Here is an 18,365-nt window from a genome sequence, read left to right as displayed (position 1 = left end):
GCATGTGAACGTACTCATGAAGTTAGTTTTGGCCCCAGACAATACTATAGACATTGTGTTGATAAACCAACATTAGTTTTGATTGATTCTGCTGAGTCACAGTCCTATTCTAACAAGGACAACACAGAGGACACGCTTGGAGAAGACAAGTCCTAGTCCTAGTTTGTTCAGTCTGCTTCTAGTTCTTGTGTAATTATGAATGTATTCTAATATCTTAATCATGTATTGATTAGTTTTATATTCCTATAAATGTTAATGGAATCCTGCTCTCTCATTATTGAGTTGAGTTTACAAACATATCAGATTATCTTTCATATGTAAGCATACATGATGAGCAGATAAGTCATATGAAAACATTTCATGAATAATGTCTCAAATCACAAGCGTTACAAATCATAATAACCATTGCAATTCCTAAAAGTAATACACGATAGTAAAACGTTTCCCAAGAAAGGTTCTCAAAAATAAAAATTCAGATCATCACCATCACAATAAACATTTGCATAATACGTGTAAAAGTAAGGCATGATATAAAAGCATCACGTAAAACTAGTTTCGGAAAATATATAATATAGTTTAAAAGCAAAAGTCCACTCACAGATTACACCTTATGAGTCTCCACATCCACACGATGAGGGTGGAATATTCCCTCGACGTTGACCAAAATGTTCCAAGTTTGGGTCACGTGGATAGAATATTCAGTCGCCACCAAGGAATATTCAAGGGACTTTTGGTTGCTGCAGCTACCGTGCATGGGTCGAAATTTTGCCACAATCTGGGTTTTGGCTATGAAGTTTCATAGAGCCAAAACAAGCTCAAAACTCAACCATTTTTCATGTACAATATGTCAAAATGAAGCTTGAACAACCATGAATGAGATTTTACCAATTGGGAGTTTGAACAGTGGCTAGAAATGGTATGAAAAATTGGGCTCTTGGCTTTCTTTGAATCCAAGGCATATTCGAGCTTGCAAGGTTTGAATTTGAAGCTAGGGATAATGATGAGTGGATTGGTGGTGGTAGTCTCGCCCAACTCGATGAGTTCGAGGTGTTAGGAGGAATGTAATGATGATGCTGTATGGTATTAGTTTGTTAGAGAATTAGTGGTGGTGTCGTCATTGTCGTCCGTGTGTGTATGTTGAAGGAGGAAGAAGAAAGTGAGAACAATGAAAGGGAGAGGAAAGTGTGAAACTGAGTGAGGAAGGGAGATGAATTGGGTGAGTGCAAGGAGAACTGAGAGAGTGGGTCCAAGTGGACCCAAAACCCAACATAATAAAATAGTAATGGAAATGTTAAGAAATCTCATGAATTAATAATGCTTTTGAACTCTAACGTTATGTGGAATCTTCATTTTAACTTTAAATTATGTTTCACTTGAACTTACACATTCATGTTGACAAGTACTACAAGAATACACTAAAATAATATATCACATGTGTCACAAGCTCAAGGGTTAGCCGAAGGCAACACTTACCCATCTAAAGGCATTTTGGACATTTCACACATTCGAGACTTGACGAAGATTCATTTAAAACATGTATAATTACCATTTTGTTTGGATAGTTGTTCATTAGTGATTTTGAATTTGATCAATCTTCCCACAACAATATGCACTAGCACGCCTCATACCGTAAAGTATCTAAAACCCTATGTGAGTTGTGAGCTAGGATAAATTTTTTATTGTGACGGAAACACGGATGGTACACCACGTGTTTTTATGTAAATGGTGGAAAATTTTATATTTTAAGTTATTAACTTTTTAACACAAATTCGACCATTTGTATAGTTAGTGACACGTGATGTCATTGGCGGATCCATTAAGGGGCAAGGGGGGTCAGTTGACCCCCCGAACTTCGATGAATGTCCATAGATACCTTAGGTGTTGACCTTCCGAACTTCGGTGAATGTCTATGGATATCTTGAGTGTTGCCTTTTTGAAGATTAAAGTTGGCTTCATACTTGCCCTCCAACCGACTTCAGGCCTACCAAAACCCGATGAATGTCCATGAATACCTTGGGTGTTGCCCCTTGCATACATTAACATGTCTGTAGTATGCATTTTCAAATGACTTCATACCCACCAAGACTCGATGAAATGGCGATATGCATGCTATTTCTGGTATAAAAAATTTGCGCGTACCCCTCTAATATTATTTCAAAGATCTGCCATTGCGTAATGTACTAACTCGTGTGTCAATCACACTGAAAAATCTCTTGTAAGCTAGGAGCTGAGCTAATTTGTTTTTGTTTATTTCTAGCGAATACTTTTCGAGAAGCCTATTTCCGTAATTTAGCAGCGTTGTCTTCTCCCACTTCCAAAGCACACAGAGGCGGGAAAAAAAGCCAGAGCACCCAAAAGCAAAACCCAAATGAGCATTTGAAAACCGCCATAATTGCAGCAAACCGCCACCTAATTCTGCAGAGCCAGAGAGAATGGAGAGAATTCACGTCACTGTGCGTGCTCGGCCGCTCTCAGCCGAAGACGCCAAGACCAGCCCTTGGCGCATCTCCGGCAACTCCATCGCCATCCCCAACTACTCCAAGTTCGAATTCGGTACCAACTCAATCCTCTCTCTCTCCTCTGAACTTTTCAATTTCCTGGGTTAGATGTCTTCTCTTTCTCCAATTTACATAGATTTGTTTTGTTTGGGTTTGGGTTTGTAGATCGAATTTTCGGTGAAGATTGTAAGACCTTCGAGGTCTATGAATCAAAAACCAAAGATATAGTCGCCGCCGCGGTTCGCGGCTTCAATGGTACCTTCAATATTCCCAATTTAAATAATTGTATTTTTATTTATTTATTTTGAATTTTCACTTAATTTTTTTCCCTTTTTGCTTATTTGTTTGTAGGAACCGTGTTTGCATATGGGCAAACTAACAGTGGGAAAACTCACACCATTCGAGGCTCGGCTACTGAACCGGGGGTGATTCCTCTTGCAGTGCGCGATATGTTCGACATTATTCAAGAGGTACTTTGGTTGGATTGTCAAATGTGTAATTTGGTATGAATTATTGGTAACACTGTAAATTGCAAAGTAATTAATATCTAAAATTTCTCTGACCAAACAAGGTGCGAGTTCTAACGCTTAAAATGTTCGTTCAAACTTATATGATTACGTTTTATATGCCTAGAAATTATCTTATCATTTCAGTTCTTGGCTGCAGAAAACTGTTGTGCACACTTCTAGTAATATTAATTAATACACTTTGGTAATTGGCATACTTAGGTCAATCAAACTGCGATTTCGTTATCGTTTTTGTAGCTGAGACTTGTACACTTCAAGTTATTTCTTGATTTCAGGATGTGGATCGGGAATTCCTATTACGAATGTCTTATATGGAGATCTATAATGAGGACATAAATGATTTGTTGGCTCCTGAGCATCGAAAGTTGCAAATTCATGAAAGTCTAGAGGTATTGAATTTACTATATGGTAATTATTATGATAGTTTATCGGTACTTAAGTAACTGAAAGTTCCGTTTCCTTTTATGAATACAGCGAGGGATATATGTTGCTGGATTGCGAGAAGAAATTGTTGCCTCTCCAGAGCAAGTCCTTGATCTCATGGAGTTTGGAGAGTGTAATTACTTTTTACAGTTTCATATGTATTCATCTGTATTAAAGTACTTTTCAAGAGTTATTAAGTTCTCCCTAAACGGATTAGCTATCACTTTTGTACTTCTGTTTGGTATGCAATTAGGATTAAAGAATGTATGAACTGCAAGTACTGTAGTTAGTTTCCAAAATCATTCCATCTCTCGGCTTTTTCTTTTCTTCGAATTCTTTGTCTCTCTGAACTTCTATCAATACAATCTTTAGGCTTGTCTTTGACTCAGTCTCACACCTTCACACACACAGCCATACATGTAGAGACACTCTCCATAAAACACCGCACACTCTCAATCCCTCCCTTTCACCTGAAACAAAGGAGCTATGGGTTGCCCTAGTTTTTGTGTGCACTATCTATTAAATATATCAGCCATTTGAAACTATTTTGACGCTTTTATTTTTTTAAATTTCAGCTCATCGGCATATCGGAGAGACAAATATGAATCTGTACAGTAGTAGGTCCCACACTATTTTCCGCATGGTATACTTCTACATTCTTACCATTGTTGATTGTCATTTAGATTATACATCTTATGTGGCTCATGGTTATTATTATTATGCTTTAAATAGATAATTGAAAGCCGAGATAAACATGAAGGTGAAGATATTGCTAATTCTTGTGATGCGGTCCGTGTTTCAGTTCTGGTATGTTTCTGTCAAAATCAGTATATCTTTCTTTTTTCCTTTCCTCCTATTTTATTATGGATCAAATGCTTTCTTTTGTTCTATTTCTAATTTTCATAAATATTCTTTTGTTTCTAGAATTTAGTGGACCTAGCTGGTTCAGAACGTGCTGCAAAAACTGGTGCAGAAGGTGTTCGGCTCAAAGAGGGTTCCCATATCAATAAAAGCCTTATGACTTTGGGAACTGTCATTAAAAAACTGAGTGAAGGTGCTGAGAGTCAAGGGTAGGTTCTGCATTTGTTGGATCATAAGTGTATATATCTCTATACATAGATTGACCTTCCTCAATATATGATGCAGGGGACATGTCCCATATCGAGATAGCAAACTTACGCGCATATTGCAACCTGCTTTGGGTGGAAATGCAAACACAGCTATAATATGCAACATCACGCTTGCACAAGTAATGTTTCCTATAGTCCTTTTTAGTGGGAACCAAGCTTTATTAATAGCAATCAAAATACAAGAAACAAGACTCTGTGCACCCAGGTCACCATCATTGTGATAATTTCATAGAAAAAACAAAACCAAACTATAACTCTGTCATCTAAATAAAAAAACCTACTCATATGTACCCCAAATGTGACTTTGCTTTTTCCCTACAATTCTTTCTTTCATCCCAAAGTTTGTATTTCTGTCTGACAAAACTACCAAAATACAGTTCCACTATATTCTTTCTTTCCTTTCAACCCCAGAAGTCTTAAACATTTCACCAAGAATATCCAAGGGTGACTGAGGAATAACCCAACCAACCCCAGAAACCAGAACCAACCACCACTACAGTCCTAAAGCATATGGCAGTGTAAGGTCAAGTGAGTTCCAGATCTGCCCCTTTTTGCACATTGCTTGGATATGTAAAAATTTGCATATGTGGATATGTTTTTGTATATCTGGATGTCTGGCTACTTCCTTTCTATGGTCGGTTCTTTGAATCTGTTTTCAGACCAAATAATGTGCGTTTTGTGGGATGAATTTTCTTTTAACTTTTCAATATTACATTTGTGTGTTCTTCTTGGTTTCTCATACCTTTGTTTTATGTCAGATTCATGCAGATGAGACTAAAAGCAGTCTCCAATTTGCAAGTAGAGCATTACGTGTCACGAATTGTGCTCATGTCAATGAGGTTTTCTACTCACTTTATTTGTTGCAATCTTCCTTGGGTTAATTTTGAATGTTCACTTTCAGATTCTCCTAAGTTTGTATCTGTTGGAAATAGGAATTGTTCTTTTATGTCTATCATATGTTTTAATTGTTATTATTTCAACGTATGTCCTTCCTGGCAGATTCTAACAGATGCTGCTCTTCTCAAGCGTCAAAAGAAAGAAATTGAGGAGCTTCGAGCGAAATTGCAGGTTGATTTTTCTTTTATTTTAGTTGTCGTCACTCATGTATGATAATCATTATAAATATAGATTGTCAACGTAAAATAAAGGAATTTAAATATTCGGCATGTTTCAGGAATCTCATTCAGAACATTGGGCAGAGGAAATCCTCAATCTGCGAAATACGTTATTGCAGGTTTGGAAATATACACTTTATGTTTAGTGTAATTAGTTGAATGCAAGTGTATTCTGGAATATGCATACTTTCTGTGCAGACTGAGTTAGAGAGGGAGCGTATAGCTTTGGAGTTGGAGGAGGAAAAGAAAGCCCAAGCAGAAAGAGAGAAGATGGTGCAACAACAAGCTAAGAAAATTGAGAACCTGAGTTCAATGGTGTTGTATTCAAATAGAGATGAGAATCGCGACCGCTTGAAAAAGGTTTGCATGATGATTAATTATCTTTCATTTCCAACTTCTGTATAATGAGTTTTGATGTCCATATATATGTTTTGTTTCCTAATTTTATTGTTATGAAAATGAGAATAACAGCTTCAAAGTTCAAACTTCCGTTATCTATAAACACAAAATATATGCTTGATGTTATAATGTATCGTTGTCAATGAGATAAGATTAGTTAATCTTCATATACAAAGACAGGGGGATTAGGGAGAGGTAACCAAAACAGAAATAAATAAATAAACAAAGCATTGTTCGGTAATGGGGATGGGTGGAGGGGTAGGGTATGTGGGATGGAATCCAAGGAAATGGATGGGACACAGTTGTGGGTCAAGTCGTAAGCATGAAAATGTTGAGAATATCGAGTTTAAGAATGAGAAAAATAGAACAAACTCCGGAAATCGAAAAACAAATAACCAAGATAAATAACACCAAGAATTTACGTGGTTCGGCAATGTGTGCCTATGTCCATGGGACAGCAACAACAATCTTTCACTATATCAATAATGAGTACAACCAATAATCTTGCCAAATCTCTAGAACTAGGACTTGACGAAAAACCTGAAAGAACAAGAACAAGAAATACACTCTCTCTTTTCTTTTCTTTTCTCTCGCACACACTTTACAATATTCTCTCACTCTAATCCCTTGAGTGGTATACAATTTATTGTTTTGCTCCCTCCAATTCAAAACTAGTACCCTTTATATAGACATAATAAAGGTCTTCTTCAATAAGGATTATTAATCCTAATTGGAATCTAGTTATGAATCCTTCTCCTATTGAGAAAACAACTCCAATTGGGAAAACAATTTAATCCTCTAAGACTATAATTCCTTATAGACGTAGGACAACTTATCATGGGCTGGAAAAAACCCAACAGAAAAAACATTTTTCACCAGGTTGTGGTAGTTTTTCAGAGTGCCCTGTAAATTGATGTTAAGGATGGAGAAAGGGTCAGGTTTCGGGAGAAAGGGTCAGGTTTCGGGAGGAAGTGTTGACAGATCAGTTTATGAGTTCAGAGGCATTGGAATCTGTCAAACAATCTCAACAATTGTTGGGATCAAATAGGTCCTAACAATTCAATTTAGTTGGGATTCATCATTCAGAAGGAACTTACATGACTTTGAGATGGAGGAACTGATTTTGTTACTAGCTCTGCTGGAAAAGGGTTTAATTGGTAAAAAGCAGTCCTGGAAAAATAAATAACCCTCAAGCAATGGAACAGAAAAAGAAGATTGTATCAGTCATTATCTTTGATCCTTTACTTCTTTGGGCAGGTATGTATGTAGATAACCTTTGTTATGTACATTAGTCCCATGTGTGAGGAGGAAATGCTGTGCAAAAGAAGTTATACGGGTCAAGTAACCAATGACGATTAAATACTATTTTTTTAGTGGAAATACAATTATACAAGTCATGGTGATGCATAATCTGGGCAATCCTGCAGCATATAAGTAGCTAAATTAGGAGATTTTCCAATAGATTTCCTTGTGTTTCAGTGGAACTCAGGTTATGTGACTTTTCTTTGAAAAATTTGTTTTAGGCCCTTTCCGGCTTTCCCGTTACTGAAGGTGACAGTATCCGGACCATGTGTACATCTATAACTTGTCCCTCCCTGTTTGTCTGTCTATCTATCTTTTGTTCTCCTTCTCTCTGGTTCTAGTAAAGTTTTCCAGTTGGTTTCTGCAGGAGAAGAGGCGTGATACTTGGTGTCCAGGTAAACTTGCAAGGGAGACTTTGGGAGAGGTAATACTTTATTCTTACTAAGTGTATATGATTATTAATTCTCATGTTAAATTTGATTACAAATACCAATTTTTAATACATTCATGAAAGATTTATTCTTGCCCTGTGTTGCTTATTGTGTGTTTAGTTTATTGCAGAATGCAAAATAAGTAAAAACTGGACACTGTTGGTGGTACTTACTGGAAGTGTAATTTTATTTGCATTTTATACTGAACAAATCAATGCAAAGCTTATCTACCAAGATTTTCACCACCAATGTGCAATCATGGAAATTTTAATCTTCCCCAAATAATACAGCTGTGGAAATTTCTTAATTTTGATAGGAAATATGTTTTGGTAAAGGAAAAGGAGATTACACAAAAGATTGGACAAGATGGCCCACTGAATCTAAGATCTAACCACCCTGTTTCAAGCTTCAACATCTAACTACAGCAGAAACATCCTCATATGCATCAAGTGATACAGAACATACTGAAGCCTAAAAAGATATTTCCTCCCCTCTATTTCCAGCATAATCTTCCAAACTCTTTCATAGGAAACAGGAGAAAGTGTTACCATCTAGAAAAGTGATGGCATGTGATGGATATGGCCCCAAATAGAGCTGGAAATTAGGAAAAGAATCTGCAGTCAATCTTAAGGAGTGAACATCACAGTTTGTGGAGTTGAACCTTTTCCTCATACAAAGTAGAATTTAAAATACTTTTGTGACATTCCTTAGTCAGAATAAGGTAATACTTTCATATAACGCTATGCATATCTATCATCTGGCTGGATTCCATTGTAAAAACTTGTTTAGTTTTTATTTGTGACTTATATTGCCTAATCTGGATTAGGATAAGAGACAGGCTGCTCCAAATACATCTCACGTGCTTTTGTTATCTGTGTTGATGTGGTCCCTGAATTTTCTGAACATGTCTATCATCCGGTTGTGCGATAAGTTTAAGTTATATTTAATTTATTATTATAATTACTTTCCTGCATTTCAGGTGCCATCCACCATCCAGTCGAAGGCATCTGCTGCAAAACCTATGAGACTGAAGCGTGACATCGGACCACTTCTTCCTTTTGAAGAACTGGTGCATGAGATTGAAGTTTCTGAGAATGAGTCTTGCAAAGAAGACGAAGAAAGTAATTGTATCATGTTGGAGGACTGTGCTCTTCCTGATCCATGTGCTTTGTTACATGTTACTAATAGGAGAAAAGTGCCACCCAGGACGAAAAGCTTACCCTTGGTTTGTACCATTTCTATTACATTTTGCCATACTGAACCTTAGGCAACCCACAATTTTAATCTCCATTGTATGACAGGACAATGAATTAGGAGATCTGCAAGCAGAATACGAAGATTTGCTTATCAAATATGAAACTCAGGTTCCTATATATAACTGTTTCTGCCCCTGAATGCATCATCAAATGTTTTTACACTCTATACTAATCTTTACCTCATTTAGAGAACTTTGAGTGAGATACAAATTGATTGCTTGACACGGAAGCTCGCTGAGGCTGATATGTTATCTGGAGCAATGTATAATGATTACTCCAAGTCTTTCCTCAATAAAGGTACCATTAATGGGGACAATAACGGTAGTTTAAGAGAGCCAGAGGTTATTCTTGTGATTAAGCGACTTCAAGAACAGGTAATTCTCTTGCTCTTTATTTCTTTAAAACGGAATTTTTTTTCTAGGGTCCTTGATTTTTAATCTGTTATGTACGTTAAACTTCTGATAATTCAGTATCTTTCTAATTGAATTTTTATTCGTTTTGACATTTTGTCTGTTCTTTACTTGCAGATTAAGATGCTTGAAACAGAGAAGTCTTCAAGCCAGCAAAATCTGAATAGTGTGGTTGAGCTGGCAACTGAGCAAAACATTTGTGCCCGGGAGAAGTTTGACGAGGTAATCATAGTTTATGTTAGTCAGTTGTTCTATATAAACGTGTGAATAGATTTTAATCTATGAGCAGCTTCATCAATTCGTTTAGAGAGCTACTCTTCAGGAAGTTTTTGGGATCTTAGTAGGTTTAAATGTTTATGTCAATAATTGCATTGACAGTCAATTGCATGGTTTTTATTTTTATTTTATATATATTTTAGCGCTAATCTGCTACAAACTTAAGCTTCAAGCTTATTAGCACCACCCACCTGCAATAACAAAAAGAAAAAGAAAATCATATTCAGTTCATTTTAAGAACTTAAAGCACCTTTGATAGCTCTCTCTCTCTCTCTCTCTCCACCACTCAATATGCCTCCATATCTGTATATACTACATACCTTTATACGCGTGTGCATGTCAATATGACAATATGGACTAGCTACAGTTGAGTGGGGTTCCCTGTGTGAAGGGCTATATATATTTGACAGGCTATCAGCTGAAAGTATTTTAGGTAAAACTGCCTTGTATATTCTCTCTTGTCAGACTCACAAGAGCCTGTTTCAAAAACACAGCCTTTAAAAATGATCAAATCTTTTGAGCTTTCAGCCGTAGGGTATAACACATGAAGTCAAATTGTTGTATCTGTTTTAAGTTACCGTTTTATGTATGTGCATATGCCCGCTCACTACCTGCTCCATGGTTTCTTGGTTAGAAAGATCTAGAGAACTCATTTCTCTGTTCTAATTGTTTAGATCTGTTATTAAGATGTTCCTTCTGTCTCATAATTTTAAAATCGGCATGTCTTTTTAAATGTAAACAGCTCTATGAAGAGCTTCAAGTTGCACGTGAGGAGGCCAGGGTAGCTCGTGATCAACGTACTTGGAATGAATCTGTAACAAAAGTTGATGTACGATCTCCTTCTTTTGTGTTAATCTCTGTGACGATCATTAGTATCTATTACTCAAAACTTGTATAGTGTTCATACTGTAGATTTGGTTGAGTATACATGTTCTCTTTTAAAGTATATGCGGCTAACTTTCAATAGCTTCATCTAGGATGGAAGTTCTGACTTTGTGATCGAGCTTGCAAAGGGGGTCCAAGAAATAATATTGGAAGTTCAAAGCTCAGAAATAGCAATTGAAAGTGTATCTTCAGTTTTGGATGAGGTCTCTAAGAGTTTCTCTGTGCTATTCGATACATTCCTAGTGAGTATTTCTGAAGCATCATCTTATAATGACTTTTCTTATATTCTAATACTTGTCAAAAGAAATAGTTTGTAGATGTCTCAAGATGTTATCTTAGGTGATATTGATTTATTTTCTGAAGCTGCTGTGGTCTTTATTCTGTGAACTCTTGAATTCTTTTTTACCATTATATGGCCTGATTTCATTGTAATGCAGGATTTCAAGTCTTTAATGTGTGAATTCTCCTTGAAACAAAAAACAATTATCAGTGACCATGAGAAGTTAAACTCTTACATGATGCAGAAAGTTTCTGGACTTGAGACTGAAAAGGTTAGGTTATAACTTTACTTATGTGAGACATCCTGAAATTTTTTACTTCCAGACCACATTAAAAAACTGTATTAATATATGGTATGCAGTTCCTTTTGTACAATCAATCAGTTGATCTTCAGAACCAGATAGAAGAACTGAAACTGCAGACTCAAAATTCCGAACAGTCTTTGAGGGTAAGTTTTTATGTTGGCATTATATCGCTATCATTTTTTAAAGCAATATTCTTACCATTATTAGTATCATTAGTAAGTCCTTTTCTCTGATTATTATTTCAGGAAATGTTGGAACAACAGGATTTGGAAAAGGGAGAATATATTTCTCATATACAAGTCCTTGAAAAAGAAATATCAGGTTTATCATCTTGTTCTTTGGCCAAGGAAAAGGAAAATCTGCGCAAAGATGTTGAAAAAACAAGAATGAAGTTGAAAGAGACAGAGTGTAAGCTGAAGAATGCCATACAAGAGAAAACCAAACTGGAGGTTTGATACTATGTGCCTTTGGCTCTGGTCATTGATATCCTTAAATCACAGCCCTTCACTTTACAACACATTCGCCTATTTGCAGGGTGAAAAAGCATCTGCTGAACGAGAAATAAAACGATTGCAGAGTCAGAACTCTCTTCTTGAACGTGACATGAACAAACGTGAGTCACTTGCTGGTAGAAGGCGTGATTCAGTTAATGATAAGGGTTTGAAGACATCGGATCCTAAAAGAGCAAAAAACCTTGCCTTCGAACAGACATTGCAGGTGCTGAAAATTATGTCTAGTTTCTGCTCCTTTACTATGCATCATGTTGGTAAGACAACATGCAAGTTATTTTAGCTTTACATGTCAATATGCTGAATTGACGAGCAACTTATACGAAAAGAAAATAATTGTCAATGCTACAAGAGAATAGTAAATATTTTGTTGAGGTTTTAAAGTAAAATTTCCATGAATTTACTTGTTATGTTCTTTGGTCTTTAAGTTACTCGACTTAAGCATTTTAGCCTCATTTGGATAAAATATAGGTAGCACATAGTTTTGTTAAGTATTTTAATGATGATAACTCTTTTTTTTGGTCTTTTCTGTTTTTCAGGAAGAATACAAAAAGATGGAAGTTTATGCTTTTGAAACGGAGACAAAGATTAATTCTCTAGAAGAAGAGTTATCAGCTGTATACAGGGAAAAAGAAGACGCTATGTCCACCAATGATGCTTTAGCATCTGAATTAGAAAACCTGTCTGAAAAACTGAGCACATCAAACTTGGAACTGGAAGCTTTGCAGGAAGAGCTTTTGGCCCTGGTAAGCTTGTCTTTGTTTCTCTTTCACACTAACCCAAGTCTTTTTCTACTTTCATTTCCATGAATAAATGGCTAGTGTCTTTATTATGTGATTTTGTTCTTATTTTTCGTTGTTACCTTTCTGTATATCCAGAAGCAGAGGTTAGAAGAATCTACATTTGAGCAGCAAAAGATGGAAGGTTCCATTAAAATGTTCACTGAAGAAAAGGAAGACTTGGCGATGGTAGCCTAAATTTGGGCAGTAATTTTTCCTATATTATAAAATAAAAATATCAGCTCTTATTTGAGCTTGTGTGTGTAACTGGTTCTTGGTGCATAGTTGCTCATTTGATTTGTATCTTTCATTTGCAGCAACTTACAGATTCCCTTTTGGAAATGGAGGAGGAAAGAGCAATATGGTCAGCTAAGGAGAAGGCTTCCATTGAAGCAATGGAAGAGAAATCAAAGTTATACAACATGGAGATTACATCATTAACAAGGGAAATATCTGAGGTGGTCTTCATCTCCGCTCTTGTGTACACTATGAAGAGTTTCCTTGCTAGTCTTCGATATGGCCTTCGAGAGAAAACTGCGTAAATTTGGCCATTAAGTTTCACTGTTCTTTCCCACTCATTGAATTGACCTTATTGTAGCACCCTCAGTTTGATTCTCTCCTGCCGAACTTCTTTCTTGAAGCCTTGGCTGTGGTGTCACAAAAGATTCTCTTTATTTAAATTGCCTGTCTAAACATTTCAATTTTGTTTCTCCCATTTGGTTATTACGATTAGGAACGATATTTTGACCATTTGTTCAAGTATATTCACAACTATTGTGGTTGGTCTTTTCCTGTTGGAGATGCATATAATTGTGATATAGAATGTTCAAAACCTGCGGTATTTCTTATTGATTATTGGTTGCAATTATGTCAAACTGTTAGGTGAGGAATGAGTTGGACTCTTGTAGACAAGAGTGCAAGGTCCTAAGGGAAAGTTTAACTTGTTGCGAGGAAACAGCTGGACAGAAGACATTCAGGTTTGTTTCAGTTTCCTTTCCCTCCTTTTTTCTCCACTTTACTTACGTCTTAAATATTATTTGGTCTTGGGTACCATTGGTGGCGATCTCTCTCTCTCTCTCTCTCTCTCTCTCTCTCTCTCTCTCTCTCTCTCTCTCTCTCTCTGTGGTGCAGCAAAAGGTCTAGTATTTTTGCAGCTCTCAGTGCTTGAACTGAGCTGCTTGACTGGGTTTGGTGATGAAATTATGGCTTTGCCACCGTTTCACACCATCTTGGTCATTGTCTAATCTTTGCTATGCATGCATATATGTCACAATTGATCATGGTCCTTTTCCAGCAAACTTTTCTTTTTTATTCTGAAGTTTCAGCCCACCCTTCTAATAAAAGATAAAGATAGCATACGTCTTCTAATCTATAAATCTTGAATTATATGCCTCAACTTTCAGAAACCAGTACGCAGTTTATATGGGCTGGTTTCTTCTGCTGCTCTGTTGGGGTTGGGTAATGGGTGTTGTTAGCTTGATTTATGCTGACCGATTCCCTAGAAACTCATGTTCCCCCGTTAAGGGCTTGTCATTCTATTTATCCGGCAGGCTTAGGACAACGTTTCTGCTTGCCAAAATATTTCTGCTCCTGTTATTTTCTACCATCGGGTGTAAATTACTCCTTTTTCCCCTGCTGGATGTATTAGAATGTTACTCCTTTTTTCCCCTGCTGGATGTATTAGAATGTCTTGAATCTTTTTTTTTTTTTTTTTTTTTTTGATCCAATGAATGTCTTGAATCTGAACGTCAAAGTTGTGAATATCTGGAAGACCAAAATATTATTATTTTATTATACTTCTGTTGCAGCGTGGAGAAGCCTTTGGGGATTGATCAACTGAATAGTGGTGAGAGTATAGATGATATTCTGAGCAAAGAGTCTCAAGAAGTGAGTTTTTTGCTTCGTCTCAAAATACTGTTTGGTATTATTCAATGTATTAAAAGCGTAAGGCGTGGGCGAGGCGTCCGAGGGATGGCCCAACCTAGGCCTGAGGCGTGAGGCATGAGGCAAAGCCTCACAGGACCTAAATTTTTTAATATATACACTGAGCGTACACATATATTATATTAAAAAAAAGAAGATTATTAATCAATAATCACCCTGAGCACACACATATATTATAAATACATATACACACATATATATACATATATTATATATATATATATATATATAAAATAGAGGATGAAAAGCACAATGAGCATGCATATAACAATGCACGTAGAAGGCACACACATCCATTGTATAAAAAATAAAAATCAGAAAACAAGGCAAAGAGATGATAGTGCAAGGAAGAGGTATGAGGTAGTTAAAACCCTACCCAAAATTTGGATTTGGGAGAAAAAAAAAATCCCTTGAGATGCGCCTAGGCGGCTCCGGCGACGCCTTCCGGCACCTTCCGGCCACTCCCTCAAAATAGAGGCGGGAACCCTCAAGCCCAGCCTCACAGGGCACCTAGGCACGCCCTGAGGCGAGCCTTTTAAAACATTGGTATTATTACACGTATTTATCATTTGTTGGTATGCGCTTTTTCTTTTTTAAAATTACTTGTAAACCATTTAGTTGTTGAGCTCAAACTTGGGGACGTGCGGAATTAATGATTATGAGGAGGTGAATGTGCTTCGGAAGGAGCTCAGTTGTCTGAGTAAAGAAAGAGAAGGCTTGTTGATTCAAATAAAAGAGTTATCCGAACTTTCAAATGACCACCAGGTAATATCTCCATTTCTGTTCTTTTTGAAACAGTACATAATGTTCAGGGAAAAAGTATAGTAGTTAGTAGTAGGGAAGAAACTAACATTTATTCTTGAAATTTATTCAATATGTTTGATTCATTGGTTTTTGTCTACAGAGTCTCAACAACCAGCTCCATGTTTTGTCAATTGAAAGGGATAATCTAGTGACTCAGATCCAAGAGCACCAGAAACTTGCAATTGAAGAAGAAAGTCTTAATAAACGTTATAATGATTTGGTAGGTGACTGAAAAGTTCTTTTTTCTCAGTGGTACTTATTGTTTGAGAGTTGTCTCATATAATGATGAACTTAATATCAGTTGTTGGAGGCAAAGTTTCAAGTCGAGGAACTGAAAAGGAGAATATCAAGCATGGAGTTAAAGACTCACAAAGTAAGTGCTTATATACTTGAATTTGTAGTTGCTATATTTGTAGTCATAAAGATAAACAATAGTATACAGCTGAGTTTCAACAATTGGGTCCGGTTAACCGTCTGGATATTAAGATCCATCAGCTCCAAATGAAGTCAAGAAATCTCTAAAAAAAATTTGGCCAAATTTTTTTTGTGGTCCCCCTGTGGTGAGAGCCCAATTCTAAGGTGACCCTTGTGGTGAACCTTGTTAACAATTAAGGTCTAAATCCAAATTCTATTAGTCTTCCGTTAGTAAAGGGGTTAATATCATCATTTTCAAACAATTAACTTCATATGTTGTACCAGTTTGGGATGGTCGTTCGCATAATACAGTTGAGGTGTTTGAAATTAGGATTTGATGGAAATTCGGAGGCTTGAGGCTTAAATTGAACCGTATTTTCAGATTTCTGTTTTCAGTTCGTTTCTTCCATCTCTCTTGCAAGTTCATATGCTTCCTTCCTTCTTCATACTAATATACAGAAGCATTAATCACATGTCTATAAAGATATGAGAAGACCCCAGCATCTACTCACTCCTAAATTAAATGACATGCTTGATCTAACGTCCCTTGAAGGTAAATCCCTTTGATAATAGCAGCATATACAAAGTTGCTGTGTTTCTGTGATTCTGTGATTCTGTGATAGCCAAATAACATCATCCCAAAACCTCTTAGTCTGTTCTATTTGATCCTACTCTGGCGCAAAAAACTTGTCCACCATCATGTTGTTTAGCGTCTTTAAAGCATCTTCAATACTCCTCATCTTGCAAAACCCATTCAGAACTATGTTTAGGGTGATTACACCAGGCCTCAAGCCTCTCAATGTACATGAAATACCAATTTCAATAAATTAGTGAGTCCCCAACTCTGTGGTCAGCGAACGGCCTTCTCAAACTCTAATGCACTTGGCTTCTGAGTTACTTGAATTGTTTGAAATGACAATTTTAAGCCCCCTTTTAATGGAAAACTAATGGAAGTTTGATTTGATCCTTAATTGCTAATGGGGTTTACCACAAGTGTTTAACTTCTTCACAACGGTTGCATTAAGAGTGACGTATAACCACAGGGAATAAGCAAAAAAATGAAAGTAAAATTTCATGTGGAGTCGGAATTCAAATCTAAAACTTTCATGCGTAGTTGTTTCCTCTCAAGAAAAGAAAGAAAAGAAGTATCGCAAGTAATATAATCTTTCTTTGCTGCGTCCTTAATTTGGCCTACTATACTTTGGTCAGGATCAAGTTGAAAACAGCATAGACAAAGCAAAGCTCCGAATGAGGCTTCGAGGGGCACAAGCAAAGTTAGATGCCTTCCGAAGTAGATACAAGGACGCTCTAGACGAGTCCAATCACATGAACAGGAAGTATGAGGAGGCTACAGTCAAGCTAAAGGACCTGTTAGCTTCAAAAGGAGTAGAGGTCCTCGGCCTTAAGAAGCAGCTTGCTGCTGCAAAGAGTGGTCATGAACAAAAATAAATCCATAAGTTGCTTATGATTATATTAGAGATTGATTTATCATTAGCCAGTGCCTCTTGTGTGCTGTTTAATGAACATCTAGTTACTATTTAATGAATGTAATATTAGATTTATCATTAACAAGTGCTTATTAGTGTCCTCATTGGAGCCACCGTGATGGCTGAACGAGCTTTGTCAACTTCCCCTCCCTGCAGCTTTCCCGGCAATTTGTCATTTTTCGGCAACCTCTTAAGGTCGACCTGGGTGTTTCAAGCTCTAACTGATTGCTCTCTTGTTGCTGAGTTATACTGAAGCAGAGAAGAAACACTTCTTGAACCTCACCGCCGCGCGCCATTTTTATTGCTTCGTATTCACGTTAGATTCATCTCATCATCTCAAATCCAATTTCCAGCTCCCTTCACTAAAACTTGGAAAGAAATAGGGAGAAAACTTAGCTCATTAGGAGGGTGAGGAGTCTAGGATTCAAAGCGCCAAAGAGCCCACTCCCTACTAGGGGTGGGCAATGGATCATTTGGTAGCGTTCGACTTCAACTCGTTGTCCAACTCAATTGACATTATTCGAACCTATTTCCACCCAATAAATTGGGCAAACCACCCACGCAAACTATTTTATGGCGGTTTTGGTTGGGTAGGTTTCACAGGTTATAATTGTTTACTTTCGTTCTTTTTCCTAATGTGAGTATGAGTGATAAATAATCCAAATTATATGTCATATTAGACTCTAATCATGTGAACTTGGTGTTGTAGAATCACCACTAATTTTTGTTTTTAACAAACGATATTATCTACACTAGAGGTGAGAGAGTGGGTTAAACCTCATAAGGGGCAAGCCATAATAATGTGATTGGGGAGAATTAAACCTAAAACCTCTAACTTACAAGTGATACTAAGTGGTGTAGAATCACTACTTTCTACTTAATATTTAAATTTCATCGTTGAAATGAAATATACATAAACAAATGTATTTAACAACTATAAGATTTTGTGTATATGGCTATTAATATACATGTATGTTTAATAAATTGTTGATACGAACAAGTATGGACCCTTGATCCAGAAGAAAATTCTTAATTGTCATTGCTTCACGAAATTTTGCATAGTTACCGTTCTTTGAAGGAAAACATAGCAACTAGATTGTCCTCTTGTTTGTATAAGCTTTGAACAGTAAGAGAAGATGTGGAAAACCGAGTGACCACGAGACAAAGAATTCTTGTATTGTTGGTGAAATCA

The 18,365-nt window shown here is 36.7% G+C and overlaps 1 protein-coding gene across 1 annotated transcript; it reads left to right on the top strand.

Moving 5' to 3' along the window:
* The first annotated feature begins 2,297 nt into the window (after nucleotides 1–2,297).
* LOC126600765 (kinesin-like protein KIN-7O) lies at nucleotides 2,298–17,273 on the top strand. The gene is made up of 33 exons (XM_050267411.1): nucleotides 2,298–2,553; nucleotides 2,664–2,753; nucleotides 2,850–2,968; nucleotides 3,301–3,414; nucleotides 3,500–3,581; nucleotides 4,024–4,091; nucleotides 4,181–4,255; nucleotides 4,373–4,518; nucleotides 4,595–4,697; nucleotides 5,337–5,417; nucleotides 5,578–5,646; nucleotides 5,753–5,812; nucleotides 5,892–6,053; nucleotides 7,762–7,818; nucleotides 8,805–9,050; nucleotides 9,127–9,189; nucleotides 9,270–9,455; nucleotides 9,609–9,713; nucleotides 10,510–10,596; nucleotides 10,745–10,894; nucleotides 11,090–11,203; nucleotides 11,293–11,379; nucleotides 11,482–11,685; nucleotides 11,771–11,953; nucleotides 12,285–12,491; nucleotides 12,624–12,713; nucleotides 12,842–12,982; nucleotides 13,407–13,501; nucleotides 14,333–14,411; nucleotides 15,087–15,233; nucleotides 15,373–15,492; nucleotides 15,574–15,645; nucleotides 16,896–17,273. Exons 1-33 carry the CDS (start codon nucleotides 2,433–2,435, stop codon nucleotides 17,133–17,135), a joined length of 3,963 nt encoding a protein of 1,320 aa, XP_050123368.1. The 5' UTR covers nucleotides 2,298–2,432; the 3' UTR covers nucleotides 17,136–17,273.
* The last annotated feature ends 1,092 nt before the right edge of the window (nucleotides 17,274–18,365 follow it).

This window comes from Malus sylvestris, chromosome 14, assembly GCF_916048215.2.
Source record: "Malus sylvestris chromosome 14, drMalSylv7.2, whole genome shotgun sequence".
NCBI classification, from domain to species: domain Eukaryota; kingdom Viridiplantae; phylum Streptophyta; class Magnoliopsida; order Rosales; family Rosaceae; genus Malus; species Malus sylvestris.
Note: the sequence above shows the minus strand (reverse complement) of the source record. Positions and strands in the feature narration are given on the sequence as shown.